This window comes from Pseudophryne corroboree, chromosome 1 (assembly GCF_028390025.1).
Source record: "Pseudophryne corroboree isolate aPseCor3 chromosome 1, aPseCor3.hap2, whole genome shotgun sequence".
Classification (NCBI taxonomy): domain Eukaryota; kingdom Metazoa; phylum Chordata; class Amphibia; order Anura; family Myobatrachidae; genus Pseudophryne; species Pseudophryne corroboree.
Window position 1 is genome coordinate 210,609,103 of NC_086444.1, and position 25,436 is coordinate 210,634,538.

The 25,436-nt window shown below is 45.1% G+C and overlaps 1 protein-coding gene across 1 annotated transcript in view; it reads right to left on the reverse strand.

Moving 5' to 3' along the window:
* LIX1 (limb and CNS expressed 1) overlaps positions 1-24,979 on the reverse strand; it is a 278,166-nt gene extending 253,187 nt beyond the window's left edge. The window contains exon 1 of the mRNA XM_063964057.1: positions 24,679-24,979. Within this exon, the coding sequence (XP_063820127.1) occupies positions 24,679-24,760 (82 nt within the window). The 5' untranslated portion in view covers positions 24,761-24,979. The remainder of the gene's footprint in view (positions 1-24,678) is intronic.
* Positions 24,980-25,436: the final 457 nt, after the last annotated feature.

The window sequence follows — 25,436 nt, forward strand, 5'->3', positions numbered from 1 at the left end:
TAAAGTCACCTAGATTTAAAAAAAGGGATTCAGATTGTAAAAGGTAATCAATTCTCGACAAAGTGGGATGCGCTGCCAAGAGGCATGTCAATTCTCCAAGGGGTAGCAAGCGCGCCACATGTCGACCAAGGATAATTGAGAACAAATGTGGGGAATACCTATTCTTAGCATCGAAGGAGGAGAGCAAGGGGGGGGGGGGGGGGAGGGGGGTTATCCATCGTTGGGGAGGAAAACATATTAAAATCTCCACCCAAGAATACAGGTATCTCAGTATAACTGAGGAATTTAGTATTATGTGAATAATTGTTGGGGGTATAAATAATAAGAATTTACTTACCGATAATTCTATTTCTCGGAGTCCGTAGTGGATGCTGGGGTTCCTGAAAGGACCATGGGGAATAGCGGCTCCGCAGGAGACAGGGCACAAAAAGTAAAGCTTTAGGATCAGGTGGTGTGCACTGGCTCCTCCCCCTATGACCCTCCTCCAAGCCTCAGTTAGGATACTGTGCCCGGACGAGCGTACACAATAAGGAAGGATTTTGAATCCCGGGTAAGACTCATACCAGCCACACCAATCACACTGTACAACCTGTGATCTGAACCCAGTTAACAGTATGATAACAGCGGAGCCTCTGAAAAGATGGCTCACAACAATAATAACCCGATTTTTGTAACTATGTACAAGTATTGCAGATAATCCGCACTTGGGATGGGCGCCCAGCATCCACTACGGACTCCGAGAAATAGAATTATCGGTAAGTAAATTCTTATTTTCTCTATCGTCCTAGTGGATGCTGGGGTTCCTGAAAGGACCATGGGGATAATACCAAAGCTCCCAAACGGGCGGGAGAGTGCGGATGACTCTGCAGCACCGAATGAGAGAACTCCAGGTCCTCCTTAGCCAGGGTATCAAATTTGTAGGATTTTACCAACGTGTTTGCCCCTGACTAAATAGCCGCTCGGCAAAGTTGTAAAGCCGAGACCCCTCGGGCAGCCGCCCAAGATAAGCCCACCTTCCTTGTGGAATGGGCATTTACATATTTTGGCTGTGGCAGGCCTGCCACAGAATGTGCAAGCTGAATTGTATTACACATCCAACTAGCAATAGTCTGCTTAGAAGCAAGAGCACCCAGTTTGTTGGGTGCATACAGGATAACAGCAAGTCAGTTTTCCTGACTCCAGCCGTCCTGGAACCTATATTTACAGGGCCCTGACAACATCAAGCAACCTGGAGTCCTCCAAGTCCCTAGTAGGCGCAAGGCACCAAAATAAGCTGGTTCAGGTGAAACACTACACCACCTTTGGGAGAGAACTGGGGACGAGTCCGCAGCTCTGCCCTGTCCAAATGGACAACCAGATATGGGCTTTTTTGAGAAAAAAACCACCAATTTGACACTCGCCTGGTCCAGGCCAGGGCCAAGAGCATGGTCACTTTTCATGTGAGATGCTTCAAATCCACAGATTTGACTGGTTTTAAACCAATGTGATTTGAGGAATCCCAGAACTACGTTGAGATCCCACAGTGCCACTGGAGGCACAAAAGGGGGTTGTATATGCAATACTCCCTTGACAAACTTCTGGACTTCAGGAACTGAAGCCACTTCTTTCTGGAAGAAAATCGACAGGGCCGAAATTTGAACCTTAATGGACCCCAATTTGAGGCCCATAGACACTCTTGTTTGCAGGAAATGCAGGAATCGACCGAGTTGAAATTTCTTCGTGGGGCCTTTCTGGCCTCACACCACGCAACATATTTTTGCCACATGTGGTGATAATGTTGTGCGGTCACCTCCTTTCTGGCTTTGACCAGGGTAGGAATGACCTCTTCCGGAATGCCTTTTTCCCTTAGGATCCGGCGTTCCACCGCCGTGCCGTCAAACGCAGCTGCGGTAAGTCTTGGAACAGACATGGTACTTGCTGAAACAAGTCCCTTCTTAGCGGCAGAGGCCATAAGTCCTCTGTGAGCATCTCTTGAAGTTCCGGGTACCAAGTCCTTCTTGGCCAATCCGGAGCCATGAGTATAGTTCTTACTCCTCTACGTCTTATAAGTCTCAGTACCTTAGGTATGAGAAGCAGAGGATGGAACACATACACCGACTGGTACATCCATGGTGTTACCAGAACGTCCACAGCTATTGCCTGAGGGTCTCTTAACCTGGCGCAATACCTGTCCCGTTTTTTGTTCAGACGGGACGCCATCATGTCCACCTTTGGTATTTCCCAACGGTTTACAATCATGTGGAAAACTTCCCGATGAAGTTTCCACTCTGCCGGGTGGAGGTCGTGCCTGCTGAGGAAGTCTGCTTCCCAGTTTCCATTCCCGGAATGAAACACTGCTGACAGTGCTATCACATGATTTTCCGCCCAGCGAAAAGTCCTTGCAGTTTTTGCCATTGCCCTCCTGCTTCTTGTGCCGCCCTGTCTATTTACGTGGGCGACTGCCGTGATGTTTTTCCCACTGGATCAATACCGGCTGACCTTGAAGCAGAGGTCTTGCTAAGCTTAGAGTATTATAAATTTACCCTTAGCTCCAGTATATTTATGTGGAGAAAAGTCTCCAGACTTGATCACACTCCCTGGAAATTTTTTCCTTGTGTGACTGCTCCCCAGCCTCTCGGGCTGGCCTCCGTGGTCACCAGCATCCAATCCTGAATGCCGAATCTGCGGCCCTCTAGAAGATGAGCACTCTGTAACCACCACAGGAGAGACACCCTTGTCCTTGGATATAGGGTTATCCGCTGATGCATCGGAAGATGCGATCCGGACCATTTGTCCAGCAGATCCCACTGAAAAATTCTTGCGTGAAATCTGCCGAATGGAATTGCTTCGTAGGAAGTCACCATCTTTACCAGGACCCTTGTGCAATGATGCACTGATTTTAGGAGGTTCCTGACTAGCTCGGATAACTCCCTGGCTTTCTCTTCCGGGAGAAACACCTTTTTCTGGACTGTGTCTAGAATCATCCCTAGGCACAGCAGACTTGTCGTCGGGATCAGCTGCGATTTTGGAATATTTAGAATCCACCCGTGCTGTTGTAGCAGTATCCGAGATAGTGCTACTCCGACCTCCAACTGTTCCCTGGACTTTGCCCTTATCAGGAGATCGTCCAAGTAAGGGATAATTAAGACGCCTTTTCTTTGAAGAAGAATCATCATTTCGGCCATTACCTTGGTAAAGACCCGGGGTGCCGTGGACAATCCAAACGGCAGCGTCTGAAACTGATAGTGACAGTTCTGTACCACGAACCTGAGGTACCCTTAGTGAGAAGGGCAAATTTTGGACATGGAGGTAAGCATCCCTGATGTCTCGGGACACTATATAGTCCCCTTCTTCCTGGTTCGTTATCACTGCTCTGAGTGACTCCATCTTGATTTGAACCTTTGTAAGTGTTCAAATTTTTTTAGATTTAGAATAGGTCTCACCTAGCCTTCTGGCTTCAGTACCACAATATAATGTGGAATAATACCCCTTTTCTTGTTGTAGGAGGGGTAATTTGATTATCACCTGCTGGGAATACAGCTTGTGAATTGTTTCCCATACTGCCTCCTTGTCGGAGGGAGACCTTGGTAAACCAGACTTCAGGAGCCTGCGAAGGGGAAACGTCTCGACATTCCAATCTGTACCCCTGGGATACTACATGTAGGATCCAGGGGTCCTGTACGGTCCCAGCGTCATGCTGAGAGCTTGGCAGAAGCGGTGGAACGCTTCTGTTCCTGGGAATGGGCTGCCTGCTGCAGTCTTCTTCCCTTTCCTCTATCCCTGGGCAGATATGACTCTTATAGGGACGAAAGGACTGAGGCTGAAAAGACGGTGTCTTTTTCTGCAGAGATGTGACTTAGGGTAAAAACGGTGGATTTTCCAGCAGTTGCCGTGGCCACCAGGTCCGATGGACCGACCCCAAATAACTCCTCTTCCTTTATACGGCAATACACCTTTGTGCCGTTTGGAATCTGCATCACCTGACCACTGTCGTGTCCATAAACATCTTCTGGCAGATATGGACATCGCACTTACTCTTGATGCCAGAGTGCAAATATCCCTCTGTGCATCTCGCATATATAGAAAATGCATCCTTTAAATGCTCTATAGTCAATAAAATACTGTCCCTGTCAAGGGTATCAATATTTTTAGTCAGGGAATCCGACCAAGCCACCCCAGCTCTGCACATCCAGGCTGAGGCGATCGCTGGTCGCAGTATAACACCAGTATGTGTGTATATACTTTTTATGATATTTTCCAGCCTCCTGTCAGCTGGCTCCTTGAGGACGGCCCTATCTATAGACGGTACCGCCACTTGTTTTGATAAGCGTGTGAGCGCCTTATCCACCCTAAGGGGTGTTTCCCAACGCGCCCTAACTTCTGGCGGGAAAGGGTATACCGCCCATAATTTTCTATCGGGGGGAACCCACGCATCATCACACACTTCATTTAATTTATCTGATTCAGGAAAAACTACGGTAGTTTTTTCACATCCCACATAATACCCTCTTTTGTGGTACTTGTAGTATCAGAAATATGTAACACCTCCTTCATTGCCCTTAACGTGTGGCCCTAATAAGGAATACGTTTGTTTATTCACCGTCGACACTGGATTCAGTGTCCGTGTCTGTGTCTGTGTCGACCGACTAAAGTAAACGGGCGTTTTAAAACCCCTGACGGTGTTTCTGAGACGTCTGGACCGGTACTAATTGTTTGTCGGCCGTCTCATGTCGTCAACCGACCTTGCAGCGTGTTGACATTATCACGTAATTCCCTAAATAAGCCATCCATTCCGGTGTCGACTCCCTAGAGAGTGACATCACCATTACAGGCAATTTGCTCCGCCTCCTCACCAACATCGTCCTCATACATGTTGACACACACGTACCGACACACAGCACACACACAGGGAATGCTCTGATAGAGGACAGGACCCACTAGCCCTTTGGAGAGACAGAGGGAGAGTTTGCCAGCACACACCAAAAACGCTATAATTATATAGGGACAACCTTATATAAGTGTTTTCCCTTATAGCATCTTTTATATATTTCTAACGCCAAATTAGTGCCCCCCCTCTCTGTTTTAACCCTGTTTCTGTAGTGCAGTGCAGGGGAGAGCCTGGGAGCCTTCCCTCCAGCCTTTCTGTGAGGGAAAATGGCGCTGTGTGCTGAGGAGATAGGCCCCGCCCCTTTTTCGGCGGGCTCGTCTCCCGCTCTTTAATGGATTCTGGCAGGGGTTAAATATCTCCATATAGCCCCCGGAGGCTATATGTGAGGTATTTTTAGCCAAAAAAGGTTTTCATTTGCCTCCCAGGGCGCCCCCCTCCCAGCGCCCTGCACCCTCAGTGACTGCCGTGTGAAGTGTGCTGAGAGGAAATGGCGCACAGCTGCAGTGCTGTGCGCTACCTTAAGAAGACTGAGGAGTCTTCTGCCGCCGATTCTGGACCTCTTCTCGTTTCAGCATCTGCAAGGGGGCCGGCGGCGAGGCTCCGGTGACCATCCAGGCTGTACCTGTGATCGTCCCTCTGGAGCTAATGTCCAGTAGCCAAAGAAGCCAATCCATCCTGCACGCAGGTGAGTTCACTTCTTCTCCCCTAAGTCCCTCGTTGCAGTGATCCTGTTGCCAGCAGGACTCACTGTAAAATAAAAAACCTAAGCTAAACTTTTCTAAGCAGCTCTTTAGGAGAGCCACCTAGATTGCACCCTTCTCGGCCGGGCACAAAAATCTAACTAACTGAGGCTTGGAGGAGGGTCATAGGGGGAGGAGCCAGTGCACACCACCTGATCCTAAAGCTTTACTTTTTGTGCCCTGTCTCCTGCGGAGCCGCTATTCCCCATGGTCCTTTCAGGAACCCCAGCATCCACTAGGACGATAGAGAAATTGCATAATAGGAACATAGTGGGTCATTCCGAGTTGTTCGCTCGCTAGCAGATTTTAGCAGCATTGCACACGCTAGGCCGCCGCCCTCTGGGAGTGTATTTTAGCTTAGCAGAATTGCGAATGAAAGATTAGCAGAATTGCGAATAGAAAATTCTTAGCAGTTTCTGAATAGCTCGAGACTTACTCCTACACTGCGATCAGTTCAGCCCGTTTTGTTCCTAGTTTGACGTCACAAACACGCCCTGCGTTCGTCCAGCCACTCCCCCGTTTCTGCAGAAACTCACGCATTTTATCCTGGCACGCCTACGTTTTTCCGCACACTCCCAGAAAACGGTCAGTTTCCGCCCAGAAACACCCACTTCCTGTCAATCACACTCCGATCACTTCAACAATGAAAATTCTTCGTTCGGACGTGAGTAAATCTACTAAGTTTTGTGCTAAAATACTTAGTGCATGTGCACTGCGTACCATGCGTATGCACATTTTTGCCTTAATTGCTCCGTTGCGAAAATCGGCAACGAGCGAACAACTCGGAATGACCCCCATAGAATTAGCCAACGTTACATCAGCTATTGCATATCTACCCCGAGCATCATCTAGAACTGCATGAATGGAAGCAGGGATAGATTGTCTAACCAAAATACTTACACTTCGCGCTTTAGAAGAAAATGAAGAAAAGGCCACCACAGACCAACCCATAGTATTCAGTTTTACCACCTCATTAGACATGAGGTGGGATTCCTGGATGATCAACCCTCATTTTCCGAAGATATAGTAAAATCTTCTTACGTTTGACCGGAGAGTTGATGCCTCCCACATTCCAGGTGCCTATCGACAGACTAGCCATCCGTCAAAATAACAAAATAAATAATGACCCACATTATACATGAAAAGGAATATAAGAATTGGACTTCAGACATGGCAATAAAAACATATAAGGACCATAGGGGAACACAAGACAAGCAGGGGATTACACCAGGGAAAAAAGAGGAGGGAGAAAAGAAAAAAAAGAAAGCAATAACACATACAGAACAACACGGAGTAAGAAAGTCCTACGGAGGACAGTCACACCTTCATAGCAACCAATAACGACTGGTTTAAACAAGCACTGATGCTGCATGAAACAGCAGAAGTGCCAGCAATAAAATAAAAAAATCGAAAAATGGTGAGCGCAACATATGAAAAAAACGACAAACACAATAATATTAAAACAATAAAACAACAGAGCACACAGAGCAGTATTAAAGAAACATTAAGAAGTATATCTCCGCCAAGTGTAAATAAAGGGTGAGGGGGAGACATTAGAGCAACAAGAAATAGTCACGTTTGATTTGATGATGTTCAATGACAACAAATAACTGTATGGGGATGGGATCCTGAGCAAATAGAAAAGCAACAGCTGCAACGACCCTCTAAACAACATCCAAGGAAACAGCACTTAAAACGAAATCAACTCCCAGAGGAATACTCAGCCATCTTAGTCTTGAACATCATTAGCCTGAGGGGAGTCATTATCAGCCTCAGTAGCTTCAAGGATATAAGCTTCCGCATCAGCCACATTATACCCCTTTTCCACCTACGTACCGTGTCCGATCCGGGATGTTTAACACGGCTACAACCCGTGTCGGCTCCCCCGTTTCCACTACACTTCGACACGGGTTATTCCCGTGTCTGATCTGTTTCCACTTAACCCGGGTAAGCTCTGTAAAAGCCTATTGCTGTCATTACAAATGGACTTTTTACTGTCTCATCAAGATGATGTCATCAAAAGGACCAAAAGGGAGGGGTGGGGCCTGCTCACAGCATTGCAGCAATGGACGCCGGTGCAGTAGCTGTGTCTAGCATGGAGTCGCAGACTGTTTGCAGTTTACTGCTGCTTTCTGCTACAGACAGCTTGATGCAGCTTTTCACCTTGTGCTACCTACTGCAGAGCTGGAGAAGGAGAGCTCAATTCTTTGCAGAGAGGGCTACCTATCGACGCAAATATTTGAAAAGGAGGAGAGCGCGTATATCATCCACTGTTGTTATTTCTTTAATAACAATGAACTGTACACCAAGCCGAAGAATGTGGATGAGAGATCGCAGACATGGGGAAGCATTCATGCAGACTATTCTAGCATATCAGGAGGAGCAGTGGATGTCAAACTTCAGGATGTCTCGCGCTACATTCGAGTATGTTTTGGAACTACTGTCCCCCGCAATAACCATGCAGACCACCAGGTTCCGTAAGCCCATTGAGCCAGCCAGGAGGTTAGCGATTGCTCTCTGGTGGTATGCTACCCCTGGAGAGTATCGCACAGTTTCCAGTTTATTTGGAGTAGGGATTGGCACGGTCTGCAAGATTGTCTACCAGGTCACGCGGGCATTGCTGGATACCATGTACCATCGCTTTATTTCCTTGCCACAAGGACAGCGGCTAGATGAGACTATAAAAGGGTTTAAGAAGCGTGGCTACCCACAGTGTGCTGGTGCCATAGATGGGACCCACATCCCCATCATCGCCCCCCATGACAACCCAGCAGACTATTACAATCGTAAGGGTTGGCATTCCATTGTTCTGCAAGCTGTAGTGGACCACAAATACTGGTAAGCACTGTTTCACTAATGTGTTTGAAATAGGCTTGGCCTGTTTTATGATAATGCATAAACCTTTATTTTTAGTTTCACAGATGTCTTCATAGGGTGGCCCGGACGGTCACATGATGCAAGGGTTCTCGCCAACTCCGATCTTTACAGTATTGCTGAGGACAAGCTTGGTGGATGGCTTTTCCCTCTAGAGGTAAGATTATTTACTACTTAAACTAATGTTCGCCCATAAACCAATAGTCAAGTTTTACCCCTGTAATAATATTAATGTTTTATTAACAGAAATCGGTGATCGTACATGGTGTGGACATCCCGGTCCATCTCATTGGTGATGCAGCATACCCATTACAGCGCTGGCTAATGAAGGGCTACACCCAGCATGTTCACTTATCCCCCGAACAGACATCATATACCCATGCCCTAAGTTCGGCCCGTATGGCAGTGGAGAATGCGTTTGGGCGTTTAAAAGGACGCTGGCGCTGCCTCATGAAGAGGAATGATGTGGACTTGAAAATAATGCCAGATATAGTAGCGGCCTGCTGCATTCTCCATAACATATGTGAGATACAAAAGGAAAACTTTCTCCCCGAGTGGAATGTACATGATCATGGGGCGGGGGTCACTGTACATGATGCACCAGGCTTGGTGGGGGGGCATGACGCTGCCAGCGAGTGCATAAGGGCCACCATTGCAGCTAATCTTCAAACAATGTTGCAGTAGAGAAAACAGACAAGTTTTTGTGTGCAAACAATTTTTGTTTATTTCGTTTTTTCAGTTATAAAAATTTGGTTCAAAAGTTGTTATTATATTTTTCCTTTTAAACAGTTGGCACACATTTTCTGAGGTAACAATATAAAATATTTAAGTGCAAACATGTCACTGTAAAATTCCACATAACGCAAGGGGTCTTCAACATGTGTCCCTCCAGCTGTTGTGGAACAACATGTACCAGCATGTGTTGCTATGTGTTTCCACAACAGCTAGAGGGCCACATGGTGAAGACACCTGCCCTGAGGTAAAAGAGTAAAGTGCAAACAGGGCACTCTGTATAAAAAAAAACCTAATGTTTGGTTTGGCAGATATCGGGTCACCCCCAATATTTGGATCGCACTGCCGCACATTTTCTGAGGTAACATTATAAAATATTTAAGTGCAAACATGTAAAATTCCACATAACGCAAGGGGTCTTCAACATGTGTCCCTCCAGCTGTTGTGGAACAACATGTACCAGCATGTGCTGCTATGTGTTTCCACAACAGCTAGAGGGCCACATGGTGAAGACACCTGCCCTGAGGTAAAAGAGTAAAGTGCAAACAGGGCACTCTGTATAAAAAAAAACCTAATGTTTGGTTTGGCAGATATCGGGTCACCCCCAATATTTGGATCGCACTGCCGCACATTTTCTGAGGTAACATTATAAAATATTTAAGTGCAAACATGTAAAATTCCACATAACGCAAGGGGTCTTCAACATGTGTCCCTCCAGCTGTTGTGGAACAACATGTACCAGCATGTGTTGCTATGTGTTTCCACAACAGCTAGAGGGCCACATGGTGAAGACACCTGCCCTGAGGTAAAAGAGTAAAGTGCAAACAGGGCACTCTGTATAAAAAAAAACCTAATGTTTGGTTTGGCAGATATCGGGTCACCCCCAATATTTGGATCGCACTGCCGCACATTTTCTGAGGTAACAATATAAAAAGGTAGCCCAAATATCTGGATCCCACTGCCCATTTTCTGAGGTAACACTATAAAACTTTAAAGTGCCAACAGGGCACTCTGTAAAATCAAAATAATGTTTGCATTTGTAGGTATCAGGGTTGAGGATACAGTGCAAACATAACCTTAAAACACAAACATTGTTTTATAACCCGCTGCTCTAGGGCAGTTGTCTATATACCCGAAATTCTGAGGACTGCGGGATTTGTGTTGGGGGATTTGAGGGAGGCTCATAGTTGTATGGACCATATGGGTGCTGTGGGTAGGCTGTGTCTTGCTGTTGTGTTTGTGTGGTATTCCCTATGGTACGTGCAAACGTGCGTTCAAAAAATGTCATCTGCCTATCATGCATGGTCATTAACTGACTCATAAAAGTTTGATGCATTTCTTTTTCTGACGCAAGGAATCTCTCAAGCCGTGCATCTTCCTGGGCATTGAGCTCACTATCTGCCTCACGCAGGTGATCCAAGATAATGGACTTCATTGCTTTGACCGTTTGTTCTGTTTTGTTCAGTTTCTTTTTCCGCTGTGGAACGTTGTAGACTGTGAAGGAGATGAAACAGAATGTAAGCAACAATTTAAAAATAGCAGTGGTAGCATATACGTGTTTGTGGCCTTCTCCCACCTGCACACTAGCTATACTCTGCAACATTACCATGATTCTATTAAAAAATAGCAGTGGTATCATATACGTGTCTGTGGCCTTCTCCCACCTGCACACTAGCTATACTCTGCAACATTACCATGCCTTTACATATAGGGACTGCTGCAACTGTATTTGTAATGGTAATACTTACTATTTGAGCGCAAAGTCGTGGTCTTGGGGGGTTGCGACGTCTCCGCCTGAGACTGTGGTACGTCCTCAATAGTGGCACTGATGGAATCATCATTGACGGTCGAGTCTTCAAAACTGCTGTCCGATATAAGCAGCGGGGATGATGGGCTGCATTGTGAGCTGGGAAGGCTGTGCTGTGTTTCGTCACAGTCCTCGTCGACTGACATCTGGCGACTGGCAGAGCTGGATGACGATAGTGCTATGGGATTTGTTATCGCAGTTTTGCCGAAGACACTATAGCATAGGTCATAATATGGCCATTCCATACGCCCAGCACCACTTTTCTTGCGGTTATGGTCGTGTACTTTGGTGAATTGTCTGCGTAGTGCCTTCAATTTGTTAACGACTTGTTGCTGGGTTTTTTGGATGCCCCTTTCTGCCAGCATAAGGGATATGTTCTTGTAGACGATAGCATCCTTAACTGTTCCAGTCACCTGCCTTCTTATTTCTTCCTCTCCCCGAATATTAAGCAGCTCCTTGATCTCTGTGTCTGACCAGATATGGCTAGCCATGTTGCTGTGCTGGAGCTTCTGCTGCTGTATATTGTCTGGAAGCTGCTGCAATAAAAAGATCTGTATGTACCCAGCGCGACTTCAGAGTGTTTTGTTTGCTGCCTCAATGCCTGCATGTGCCCAGCGTGTCTCCCAGGGATGACATCATCTTCCAGTGCCCCAGAAGCACCAATCAGCGTCTCAGAGCGTTACTCGGGTCTGAAAACACGTGTAATGACCGTTTCCACTGCACCGCTATCCGTGTCATTACCGTGTTCTACCCAGGTAAATAGCCGGGTTGGATTCCCGGGTCACTCAACCCGTGTTGACCCGTTTCCACCTACTAAAAATCCGTGTTGATGCGCGCCCCCGTGCAAAAACACGGGTAAAAACAGCTAGTGGAAAAGGGGTATTAGTAACATCCTTAAAAGAAGAGCCCTGAAAGATACAGTATAAAGTCTGGCAGGAAACAGCAAAGCAAATTTCTTATTCGCCTTGACCAAACGAGAGCAGAGAGGAGAGAATTCACGTTGCGCTCGGGACACCTCTGCGGAGTAATTCTGGAAAATGTCCAAACGGCTGCCCTCCCATTGCAAATTCCTATGCTTCCTGGATGCTGCCCAAATCACCTCCTTGTGGACAAAGTTCAAGCATTTGAAAATAACCACACATGGTCTGCTGTTAGGTGAAGAACGTGGAGGTTAGAGCCTATGAGCTCTCTCAATAACTAAGCCATTGCAGTCATCTTGTACATGTAATAAATCGAGCAGGGATGTTTGCAGGAAAGTAACCAGGTCAGGGCCTTTCAATGATTCTGGAAGCCCCAGCACTCTGAGATTCGATGTTCTAGATCTATTTTCAAGATCATCAATCTTGTTAATTAGCTGGTAGTGGGATTTCTGTAAAACATCATATTTGTGCTTGAAGTCCCGACGTCCCGAAAAGTCTTCCCTTAACCTGTGCTCATTAGTAATGACAGTCTTAGACAATTGTTTAAGCTGTGATTTAAGATCTTTCACTGCCTGCTGCATTTTGGAAGCAAGAGCCTCCATAACAGGCTCCATGGCATCCCTGACAGCCCTCGCCACGACTGAATAGGTCACTGGAGAGTCAGGGGAACGGTCAGACCCACCTGCAGAACAAACTTGTGACATAGAAGCCTGTTTATCACTGCCAGCAGCTTGCAGGCTTGTTTGTGAGCTGGATGCGGCGGCCATCTTGGATTCCCCAGGCCGTCTTTCAGACCACGATCTCTGGACTTTAGGGGACAGAAACTTATCCATCCAGTGCCCAACACTCTCCCACAGGTATAGTGTGCAGACCGCGGAGAAGCGCTGCGGGGAGGCGGCTCTGCGGGCTCCGGTTGCAGGAGAGCTGTAGTGATCAGCGTCTCCTCACATGGGCGCCGGAACCGGAAGTCCCCCAAACCAATGATCTTATATAGAAACATATCATTTGACGGCAGATAAGAACCTCTTGGCCTTTCTAGTAATAAACATGTGAAATAAGCCAGGTTTTTGTTTTTTTTTTTTAAACTTGGCGTTCCCTCGGTCCATCTATTTCCTGTGGACAGATAACACTACAACATTCAGTAATACAAATACATTCCTGGTCAGTCAATGGTATACCTACATTGAATATTTTGGAGGCTCTGTCTGGTAGATCCTTATGGAAACGTAATCAAAATGTTTCTAAAAGTTCTCCAATTTCAAACACAAAGTAGCATAAATTATTTCTATTTCTCTAAAAACCTACTGTGCTGTCAGGACATGTTCCCTGTGTAACCTCAGAGAGCATGCTCACTCCTTTCCTGTCAGAATGAAACAACTCGGCAAACCTTACTCTTACTATTGCATTGTATCAAGATGCTTATTTGTAGCTTTGACATGTCCGCCCAGTCGTATAACTAGGGTGCTACAAGTGCCCTGGCACTATGGCACGGTGGATACTTGGCACAGAGCCACCCATGCTGTGGGATGGATTTTGAATGTCAGGTTGTAGTTATATCAGGATATTTTAACAGTGTAATGTGCCCTGCCCGTTTTGAAAAATGCAACAATGTGCCCTAGCCTCAACCATTTCTGGAGAAGCAGTGTTTCTTCCTGCAATTGCTGGCTTCCGTGGACCTGACTGGCGTGATTTGACCTGAGATGTCTGCCACCACCGGGACACAATCATCTGCTAATCTGCAGGGAATGAGGTGTCACAAGATCCAATGACAGATCAGCCCCCACTGTCCTGCATCTATGGGTGCCGTCACTGCTGTCGAAGGCCCCCCAGTGACGGATACTGACTGTTGATAAGCTTCTCAATGGACAGAAGGTGGGAAGGAAAAGACAATTTTGGCTGCAGCAAGATTTCTGCACGTGGCAACATTACCTAGCACGCCGAGCAGAAGGTAAGTAGGTACTTAGGATTAATTGGTACTGGAAATAACTATGCCACTTTGCTACCTAATCACCAAGTCAAAATGGTATCTGCCCCAAACACACTATTCTCTTGTTGGGATACGGTCGTTAGGTCGACACAGCTGAGGTCGACAGTCATTAGGTCGACCACTGAAGGTCGACATGCATTAAGTTGACATGATCATTAGGTCGACATGTACATGGTCAAAATGTCGACATTAGTTTTTTTTAAATCATTTAAAAAAAAAAAATTCCGATACTTGACGATCCACGTGGACTACGATTGGAACGGTAACCTGTGCCGAGCGGAGCTAGGCACCTTGCCCGAAGCATGGCGAGTGAAGCGAGCCATGCAAGGGGACACGGTGCACTAATTGGGGTTCCCCGTCACTTTACGAAAAAAACGACACCAAAAACAGTCCAAAAACTCATGTCGACCTTTTCACCTGTCTACCTAGTACATGTCGACTTAATTCCCATGTCGACCTAGTGCCCATGACATCCTTGAGTGGTCGACCTAATGACTGTCGACCTAAATTGGGTCGACCCAACGACCCATACCCCTCGTTGTATGGATGTGTACAGAAGGGTTCTCTGACTACTTGCAGCCGTGCAGCAAAACGAGTCTGTTTATTAGGTTACATGTTTCAGCCCATTAAGTCTCTAAGAGGAGCGAAAAGCTGAAAATCCTCCTGATTTGATGGATTTAGGATACTGTACCTCTGGAGTCTAGCAACATCTGTAGCACCCAGGCGGCAATTATTATATATTTATGTTTTATATATTGCCAGGAATTTCATCAAAAGTTGCAGTCCGGAATGTGCAGAGCAATCAGTGGAAGTTGTCAGTATTGAACAGCATTTACAACTTTGATCTGGTCCCCTTTTATTTATCTTTATTTTTAGCTGATTTGGGCAGGTTGGATTAAAACAGATAACAAAAAACTCTTTAAACAAAAAAAAGTATGCATTTAATTTGCCATAATTTGCCTAATACTGAAAATGTTTTATAAAAGTAGGTTACTGACATGTGAATATCAGCTGCTTGTCCTATGTCACTACTGACATGCTGGTGATCTGGATGGAAGGAGAGAGGGTGCTTCTGATAGAGAGATAAAATGCAGTTGGCAGAGCTTACACAGCACTCCGCCAAGTAGGAGGTGAGCGGAGGCAATGACCAGACTCTGATTGGGTCACCCCATAGAATGATGACAGGAGGGTGGGGGGAGGAGAGCTATAGAGCTGATAAACAGGATTCTTATAATTAACAGCCACCAGTGTGTTGGAATACCAGAATTAGGCACAATCATCTGCTGTTGAACCATAGTAATTCTGATGTTGCCCTCTGGTGAGAGATGCCAATTACTGATTATTTCCAAAATCTTTCCCCGCACAGCACACTGTCCAAAAAAATCCTGTTGTGATCATCATTCCTCCCCTCCCGCCTCACATTTCATAGATGCGTTGCCAGCCCATTTACATCGTCCTATATAGGATGCGGACGCAGAAAGTGAATTCCACTGTCCACATACTCAAGGATTGTGTCATATGCCTGGCTCCCTGGACTGTGCTAATTGTGTCAGTTTCTCCTATGCACATTACCCTTCCACTGTGTGTGTGCTGCTAAAACGGTCCAGGAGAGCCAGTGATCAGTTAAGGTGTCCAGATCTGAAATTAGGAACGTTGGGTAGGAGGCAGGAAACGTAGGTATTCTGCATTGGGATATGGCTGTTTTCCTCTTTTAAACTGCACCATCAGTTTGCTTTCTTTAACACTGCAGACCCCTAGCCCCCCTCTCAGAATGGGTCTATTAATGAAGCAGTGAAAAGTGTGGAGAGGTGAGCCAGTGGAGAAGTTGCCCATGGCAACCAATCAGCTGCTATGTATAATTTTATAGAATGCACTTTAAAAATGTTACCTCAACACTGATTGGTTGCCATGGGCACTTCTCCACTGGCATACTTCTACACACTTTTCACTGCTTCATGAATAGACCCCAATGTGTTATGTGGGCATCTCACAGCACCTGCAGATACGTCCCAGCTAGTTATAAGTGTTATAAAAGCATCTCATTTCACAATATAAAAATCCCTACAGCTTATGGGGTCCTAGGTGGCCACCAGGCCCCCAGCAATTAACATCACCATTCCATTACACAACAATGTCAGATTTGCAGGTAAAATAATTCCCCCCCACGTCAGCGGCTTACATAATACGATGGGTGTGCAATAAGCTTCCGGATGCATGAAAAGTATTACAATTACAAACGAAGTGAACATTACATTTTTTTCAAAGTATTCACCAGAGTAGTCTGTGCAAAGTTGCATGTGCTTAAACCACTTGGTGAAGCAAGCTGGACCAGTGCCTTCTACATGCTGGATGAAGGTCTCCACTGCTGCTTCCGAAAACTCAAAACTAATCCCACGCATCTTGCACTTGATTTATGGGAACATGAAGAAGTCATAGGGGGCAAGGTCTGGACTGTACACGAGCAGATGACCAAGCTCCTCGATTTGTTCATGAGCCAGAAAATCCACAATTTTCCTGGACTTGTGGGCAGGTGCATTGCCAGGATGGAAAAGGGCACCATGAGCGCAAGTTCTTGGATGGTGCCTGGAAATGGTTTCCAGCACTTATGGCAGGCATTGCCTTGCATATCAGTCCCCAGTGATGGTGCACTGCTGCATGAGTGGTATGGTACTGTAGCTACAAAACCAGTATTGGCCACAAAAATTGGTACTATCTGTTTGGCCATACTGTTCTCATATTGGAACTTCTGTGGGAGCGCACCTCCGACTGGGGTCTTGGGGTCGACACTGTAGATCCAGGATTCGTCACCACTGATGATCTCCCAGACAGAGTTTGAGCAACCGCCATCAAGCCTGGCCAGCTTGTTGGAGAAGTAAGTCACCCAAGCCTCCTTCTGCCCTCGAGTCTGCTGATGGGGCACCCAGCATGGAGAAACCTTGTGGAGACCAAGCTTTTTGTAGAGTGTCAAGTGGACAGATCCTGATGAGATGCCTATCTTCCTCTCTGTTTGGGCCACGGTCAGTCTAGCGTCCACCTCAACTATGGCACGCTCGGCAGCAATGAGGCGGACACAGCCATCGCTCCTCATCTTCCAGGGACCATCTCCTGAACTGAAATTCTGCAAACTACTCAAACACAGTGGTTTGGGATGGTGCTTCCTTCCCTAAAGCAGCTCGCAGTCGGTCAAAACTCTCCTGCTGTCACACACCACTCTTGCCTCTGTTGAGCTCCATAAAGAGTTTGTAAAGGAAGTGAACATGCTGACTTCTTCAGTGTGCGGTGCGGATTATAGACGGCTCTGTATCTTGACATTTCACAAGAACTATAGTCAGAGATTACAGTTCACAGGCAGACAGTCAGAATGTGTCTACTCTACCTATGCACTGCACATCTGGAAACTTATTGCACACCCCTAGTAGTTTTCATTATTTTGTTTTTCCAGGTGTGTATGTTCACTATGCATGCACATCACAACCCCCCCCCCCCCCCTTCCACTCTCCAAATGCCAGTTCTTACATCCAAGTCTACATATACCCCACATAAGGCTGTTTTATAGAGATAATTAGAATTTCAGTGAGCCACAACTACTCCTTTGGTTCTAATCGAAAATTAATCTTTGCTCAGTTTTGTATAAAATAATTTCTTCTTTCTTATTCTATGTGAATACACCTATTCTATTCATTTTTTTATTTTTATTAACAATACTTGAAAAATATTTGAATAAACAGCTTTTAAGAAGAAAAATAAGTCACTAATAACATAAACCAATATTTATATGCTCATTGTAGTCTGTCTGTCTGTGATCACCGACAACAGGTGGAATATTCTCTATGGAATTTAACATAGCAATAGTAATCAATGACAAATCAGGCTACTGTAGCGTGTATTGCCATTATCAATGAAGAAGCCAAAAAGCTGCTGCTTAGTAAATATGCCCAGTTTGCAGTGACACAGATAACAATAGAGGAAGTTTTTTTACATCTGTATTTGCGAACGTAACAAGATCGTTTTTTTTTTTTCACATCATGTCATCATTTTAGGTTCAGTAGCCCTTTAAAAGTTCACTCCCATTGTTTTACATCTGTTTATCACAGCTAATTATAGTGCCTTCATTCCTTAACGGCAAGATCTTGCTAACAAGACTTTATTAATGTAGTATATAACAAATAATAGTCAAACATATACTATCTGGTTGAGGTAGGAATAATATATATATGCCTTCCACATATAAAGGTTAGTTTTTTGCAGGAATAAGTTATGAAATCATGTATATTATTGGACAGTGTGAAAATCTTTGGCGCCTCCTAGTGGATAAACATGTCTAATGATAAACTGTACAGTTACAGGTAAGGGTTAAGATTAACAAAACAATTGTTCCATTTTGTAATTTGCTTGGTGGGTTAATTAATTCATTTTAAAGAACAAACATGGAAAGTTTTCATTGAAATTAGTTGTAAACAGTAGACATTTCAATTGCATTGTTACTCTTTATTTTATGGTGATGGGTGCTTGTTCTGCTTAACATCAACAAAGTATCTTGCTTGAACATCATTTGTTCAACCTCTTACAGGAAAGTAGATGAAAGGATAAAATATAAAGAACAGACCTGATGGGAATGTTGGTATTGTCTAACTTGGTTGATTCCCAGTCAGACTACACTTTTCAAACCATCCACCTGATCTGTGAGAATACCCCCCATTCTTCTCCTCTAATCACTACAAACATGCAAGCATTATATGTGTGTGAGTAAATAGTGTATCTACAATATACTGTATGTGTGTGAGGTAATACTGCATGTACAATATGAGTTATTATAAGTTATGTCACTGGGATAGTTCCAGTTTTGCGGCTTCCGTCCCCAGCAAGATTACATCCCTGAAACACTCCCTGTGGTTCAATTTAAGTCATTGTATCTTTCAATGAGCTAAATAATGATGGGATTTAAACGAGATTTAAAAAGGAGTGCTGCAGTGGTACCAGTTTAAAATGTCTCTCTCTATCTCTCCATAATATATGACACTGCTTGAGGAAGCGCAGGAGTTTCTTTACCCTATTCTGATACAGCATACTTTTCTACTTTTGTAAAAGCATTTTCTGGGAGATTGTAAAAGTACTATAAGCGCGGACGTATGCTGCTACATCCAAGAGGAGTGTCATAAAAATGGATTACATCAAATTGTAAATGAGCCCCAACACAGTCAGTAAGATCTACTTGTTTTACTAGTGGTTCCAAATAAGTGAAAACTTAAAATGCATGTAGCCATAGGGCTCATTGTGCCTTATAGCCAATGCAGGGAAATGGCACTTATGGGGGGTACACACTGAGAGATCTGGGTTTAAAATCTAAGCAAGCTGACTAGATTGCTTAGATTTTAAGCACGGATCTGCCGTATGTATGCCCCACAGCGATACATCGCTATCGCTGGTGTTAGACTGAGCTTGCATGCAGGCTCAATCTAGCGGGTCGCTCGTTTCACCGCTGTGTGAAGTGAGCGTCCCCCCGCCCATCCCCCCCCCCTCGCTCAGCACATCGCGCCGTGCTGAGCGGGGGGAGAGATGTGTGCTGAGCGGTCTGTGTTAAGATCGCTCAGCACACATCTCTCCCGTCAGTACCCCCCTTTATGATCCCATGTTAATGTATATATCTCTGATATATATATTTTTTCTCCCCAGGAATACAACAGCTACATAATGGGGATAAGGTGCAATCAGAGAGATTGCTAGACTTGTCTGGGAGTAATGGAGATTGCTACTATTTCAGGGAGTCGTTGGCAAGTAATGTATGTGATACAGTGCTTATCATTGGTAGATAATCCCCTTGGTGTGTAGAAAATGTGACCTGGAAGCTGGAGGAGCCACCTATTTGTGCTCTAGCCTCTCCTCCATCCACAGATTCTAGGTCTGTATCTGTAATGCTAGATGCTGGGTGATCTAGTGATTCCAGAATACAACATTGTGAAATGTTGTTCTCACTGTCATCATAACTGGTGCTTATATATAGGGGAATATCTAGCTTCAGTGATGGTAACAGTTCTCAGGGGATCATCAGTATGAGATCCCGGCGCTCAGGATACCGACGCCAGTAACCAGACAGCTGGGATCCCGGTGGCGAGCGCAGCGTGTCCCCTCGCTGGATCGCCGCAATCGCCATGATTCAGGCCTGGTGGTGACCGTTCTATTCCCCCACAGGTGGTGGCATGGACCACATTAGCTGGCGGTCGGAACTCCGGCCGACGGTATTCCAGCTGAATTCTGGTTTCTGGCGTCGGTATCCTGACCGCCAGTTTTCTCAGTACTGGTGGGCCCCACAGATGCTTTGGAGAGGACAAGTATTCAGTGGGCAGAGGTTAGTGATATTTTGCCTCACAATCATTCTGTGACCTCACAAATAATGGTGTAGTGCTTTTGTGGCGACACACAATCTTGAGTACAGATTTTGTGGGAGTAATGCTCATTGTTCCTGTTGGGGCATAAAGGCTGTATGTAATACTTTTGTGGAGGCACACAGGATGGTGTATAATATGTTTGTGGAGGCACACAGGATGGTGCATAATATGTTTGTGGGGGCACACAGGATGGTGCATAATATGTTTGTGGGGGCACACAGTATGGTGTGTAATATGTATGTGGGGGCACACAGTATGGTATGTAATATGTATGTGGGGGCACACAGGATGGTGTGTAATATGTTTTGGGGGGCACACAGTATGGTGCATAATATGTTTGGGGGCACACAGGATGGTGCGTAATATGTTTGGGGGCACACAGGATGGTGCGTAATATGTTTGTGGGGGCACACAGCATGGTGCGTAATATGTTTGTGGGGGCACACAGCATGGTGTGTAATATGTTTGTGGGGGCACACAGGATAGTGCGTAATATGTTTGTAGGGGAACAGGATAGTGTGTAATATGTTTGTGGGGGCACACAGGATGGTACGTAATGTGTTTGTGGGTGCACACAGGATGGTTTGTAATATGTTTGTGGAGGCACACAGGATGGTGCGTATTGTGTTTGTGGGGGCACACAGGATGGTGTGTAATGTGTTATGTTTGTGGCAACGCACAGGATGGTGTGTAATATGTTTGTGGAGGCACACAGGATGGTGCGTATTGTGTTTGTGGGGGCACACAGGATGGTGTGTAATGTGTTATGTTTGTGGCAACGCACAGGATGGTGTGTAATATGTTTGTGGAGGCACACAGGATGGTGTTTAATATGTTTGTGGGGGCACACAGAATAGTGTGTAATACTTTATTGGGGGCCCACAGATTGTTGTGTAATACATTTGTGGGACTACACAGGTTGGTGTATAATGTTGTTGAAGTAACATGTTGGTGTAATACATTTGTGGGTACACATGCTGGTGGTGTGTAATGATTCTGTATCAACACAGGTTGGGGTATAATACTTTTGTGGGGCACAGGCTGATGTGTAATACTTCTGAAGTAATATAGGATGGTGTGTAACACATTTGTGATGCACCGTTTGCAGCATACTGATATTGGGTCCTAATTCAGACCTGGTCGCGCAGGCTATTTTTTGCACTGCTGCGACCAGGTAATCGCCACAAACAGGGGAGGGGGGATTCGCTGTGCAGGACTGCAAACGCTTGTGCAGAGAGCTGCACAAACAAAAGTTTGTGCAGTCTCTGCACAGCTCAGGACTTACTCACCCGCTGCGATGAACCAGGACGGAGTTGACGTCAGGATCCCTCCCTGGAAACGGCCGGGCACACGCACGTTCGCATGGACACTCCTTGAAAACGGTCAGTTGACGCCCACGAATGTCCTCTTCCTGTCAATTTTCTAGCGATCGCTTTTTTCGTTAGATCCGTCGCTCTCTGTCGACGGCCGTAGCCAGGGCGCGACACGCCTGCGCATTGCGCCCCATGTGCAGGCGCACTTTAAACCTGATCGCACCGCTGCAAAAAATGTCAGCGTGCGGTCAGGCCTGAATGACCCCCATTCTGTAAGCTGCCATACTCAGTGCTTTGCACCCAGCCCTAAGTGGTGTGGTTCACAAACTCTAATCCCAATATACCAAGATTGCATTATCTGGGAGATAATATCACTGATATTTATTTGATTATATTCTTTTTTGGGTGGGGGGTTTACAGGGGAGGGGGAAGACATAATATATCTTATAATTTATACAGTATCTACTGCTACACTTATATTATTTCTATTTATTTTTAATAGCCAAACTGTGAAGTCCAACTGTTCTATGCATTATAATAAGTAGTAAGGGGTCTATGTACTAAACTTTGGAGAGAGATAAAGTGGCCAGCGACAAATTACTAGCCAGTCAGCTCCTAACTGCCATGTTACAGGCTGTGTTTAAAAATTCAGTTAGGGGGTAATTGGCTGATACTTTATCTCCATCCACTTTATCTCTCTTCAAGGCTTAGTACATAGACCCCTTAGTCATATATTTACCTCAATTCATGAATGCGCCTGTAAGATATTACACAACACAACAGGTGTACCTCAGAGCTGCAAAGTTCTCATTCACAACTTAGGTTACAATTACTCTTATACCACGTTCACACTGCCTTTAAAAATCCGGGTTATTGCACGTGAACGCACAGTAATCCGGATTTGCAGTGTGAACGGGGGTCCTGGCAAGTTCCCGGGTCGTCTGACCCGGTATTTTAACCCGTGAATAAAGAAGGGTTATTCCCGGGTCAATACCGGGTCAGGCGCAAGAGTGAACGGTGTTCCCGGATCGATGCGATCCGGGACCCATTCACACTATAGGAGCGGGCGGCGCTTGTAGATCATCTGATCTCCAAGCGCTGCCCCCGCATGTGACCCGGTGACGTCATCGACACGGCAATATGCCGTGTCGGGCCGCCACTCTGAACGGGGTCTCAAGCGGGTTGCACCTGGGAAGGACTCGTGCACGAGTCCCGGGTGCAACCCGCCAAAAGACAGTGTGAACATGGTATAAACAACAAAAGGAAGGCTATGAATGTACTGTGCATGTATGTCCTATGCTGTCCTATGTGTGTACAGGTGATGCTTATACAGAGCATGGGCACTGAGCAGAACCATATGCTATAAATGGTGCTTGGTTATTACTCTAGAGAACCAGGAATCTGCTGCATTACATCTCTAATATATGAAACGGAAGCCTAAAACCTGAAAGACCTTACTTGCTGCAGTAAATACCTAATAAGAAGAAATGTTGGTGTAATATTACTATTATACTCTATGTACGCCATGTGTTTTACATCGTACAAGTGGCACATGCATCCACTTTCACATAAGCATGATGCAGGTAACCACAGTCACATGTGCACACTCTGCTGGCAGAACATAATTACTGGGCTCACTCTCCCCAGTTGTACAATGCCTACACTGAGTGCTTACTACTTATGGGATGCAGTCAAAATACCGGCTGACGGGATCCTTACATTTACAAGTTCCCAGACGATTGCCGTTGCTGTCAAACGCTGCTTGCCTTATAGATATTAAACAAAAACATATCTAACATGAACTAATCCTCAACGTTTTCTTTGTGTAACTCTGTAGCACACACTTCCTGGGGAGTCTCATGAGGAGTATATTGGTTTCATTAACTCTCATGCACCTCTTGCTGAAGCAGAGAAACATCTCCCACTTTGAGTTTGGGGGCATACGGATATTAGTACTTAATAGTCACAATAAGAGAATGATTACTTACTAAACATACTGCTATTAATGTCTGACGTCTCCATTTGCTTAATGGCAGTAAAAACACAGATATTTGGGTACAAAGTGCATATATATATAGAGAGAGAGAGACACTTTGTACCCAAATATATGTTTTTACTGCCATTAAGCAAACGGAGACGTCAGTTATATATATATATATATATATATATATATATATATATATATATATATATATATATAGATATATACATACATACATACATACACGTATCAGAATTGTAGAGCAGTATATATATATATATATATATATATATATACACGTCATTTTATGGATTGGTATGCTGTATATGTATGAAATAAGTATTTTGCATAGAAATAAAAGTTTTTCATTTTAGTCTGGTGAAATGAAATATAACCACAAAAGTTCTACAGCTGCTGTGGAACTACAAAGGCCAGCATTCCCTGTTGGTTGCAGAGCCACGAGTTGCCTATCAACTCTCAGCCAAATTATAGCATTTTTAAACAAACAATCCGCAAATTATCCAGTGTCCACAATGATTACTTAATGTGACAGAATAAAACAACACAAGCATAACAACATACTGCACCACAAACCACAGTTATAGGAAGTGATTGAATTGTTATATAAATATAAGACAACAAATAAACCATTGGTTATATATATACACCACTCATGAGATTACAGACTTTGCTTTCCTGAAGACTACTGCAAGTCTAAACTGGTGGGACATGCTGGCACTTGTAGTTACCCAACAGCTGGGGGGCTACAGGTAACTTGGAGCAGCCATCAAAATACATTTTGTACTTACAATATACAAAAGTGTTACATTGTGCAAAATAATACCTCAAAACAGGCATAATGAGACACAAACTGGAGTTAGCAAGTATGTCTAGGGAAATATGGGAACCTGCACAGTACTGTGTATGTATATCATTATTTACATGCTGCATGTGGTTTTGTAATAGCAACTATATCGTAAGTAACAATGCTTCTACAGAAACACATGACACACACTGCATCCCCCAGCCAGTAACAGAGGTTGCGATGGGAGAGATTTCTTATATACTTACAGTCTCTGAACACCATGCTGGGGTCACTCTGAGGCAGCACCTGGGTGACTAGAAGTTGCAGAGAGTCCAGTGTCCTGTCCATGTTAGTTGTGTACCCTTGCAGCTGCTTGCAGCACAACTATCCTCATGCCTGGATTATCCCATCCCTCTGCTGCTGAATGTGTGTAGTTCATTGATGCAGTGGATTATGGAGAAATCTCTTTTAACATCTGCCAATCAGGCAAAGGCCAGAATCTAAAGACCCTCGGGGGTCCTCCTCCCTGGCTTGCTTATCTTTGTTGTAGGCTGAGCTAATTAGCTGTATGACTGGCTGACAGATCTATTCCAAGGCTTCTCTCTGGGAAACACACCCACCTACAGGCCAGACTCAGAGCGCAAGCAACTGTAGGAAAGGCATTCTTCTCTTCTTCTTTTCAAGCACTTTCACTACTCTGTCAATTGTCAAACTACTGTAGATGGAAATAAAGATGCCTGATATCCTCTTTGTATTTTATATACCAACAATGGGGGTCATTCCGAGTTGTTCGCTCGTTATTTTTTTGTCGCAACGGAGCGAATAGTCGCTACTGCGCATGCGCAATGTCCGCAGTGCGACTGCGCCAAGTAAATTTGCTATGCAATTAGGAATTTTACTCACGGCATTACGAGGTTTTTTCTTCGTTCTGGTGATCGTAATGTGATTGACAGGAAGTGGGTGTTTCTGGGCGGAAACTGGCCGTTTTATGGGTGTGTGCGAAAAAACGCTACCGTTTCTGGGA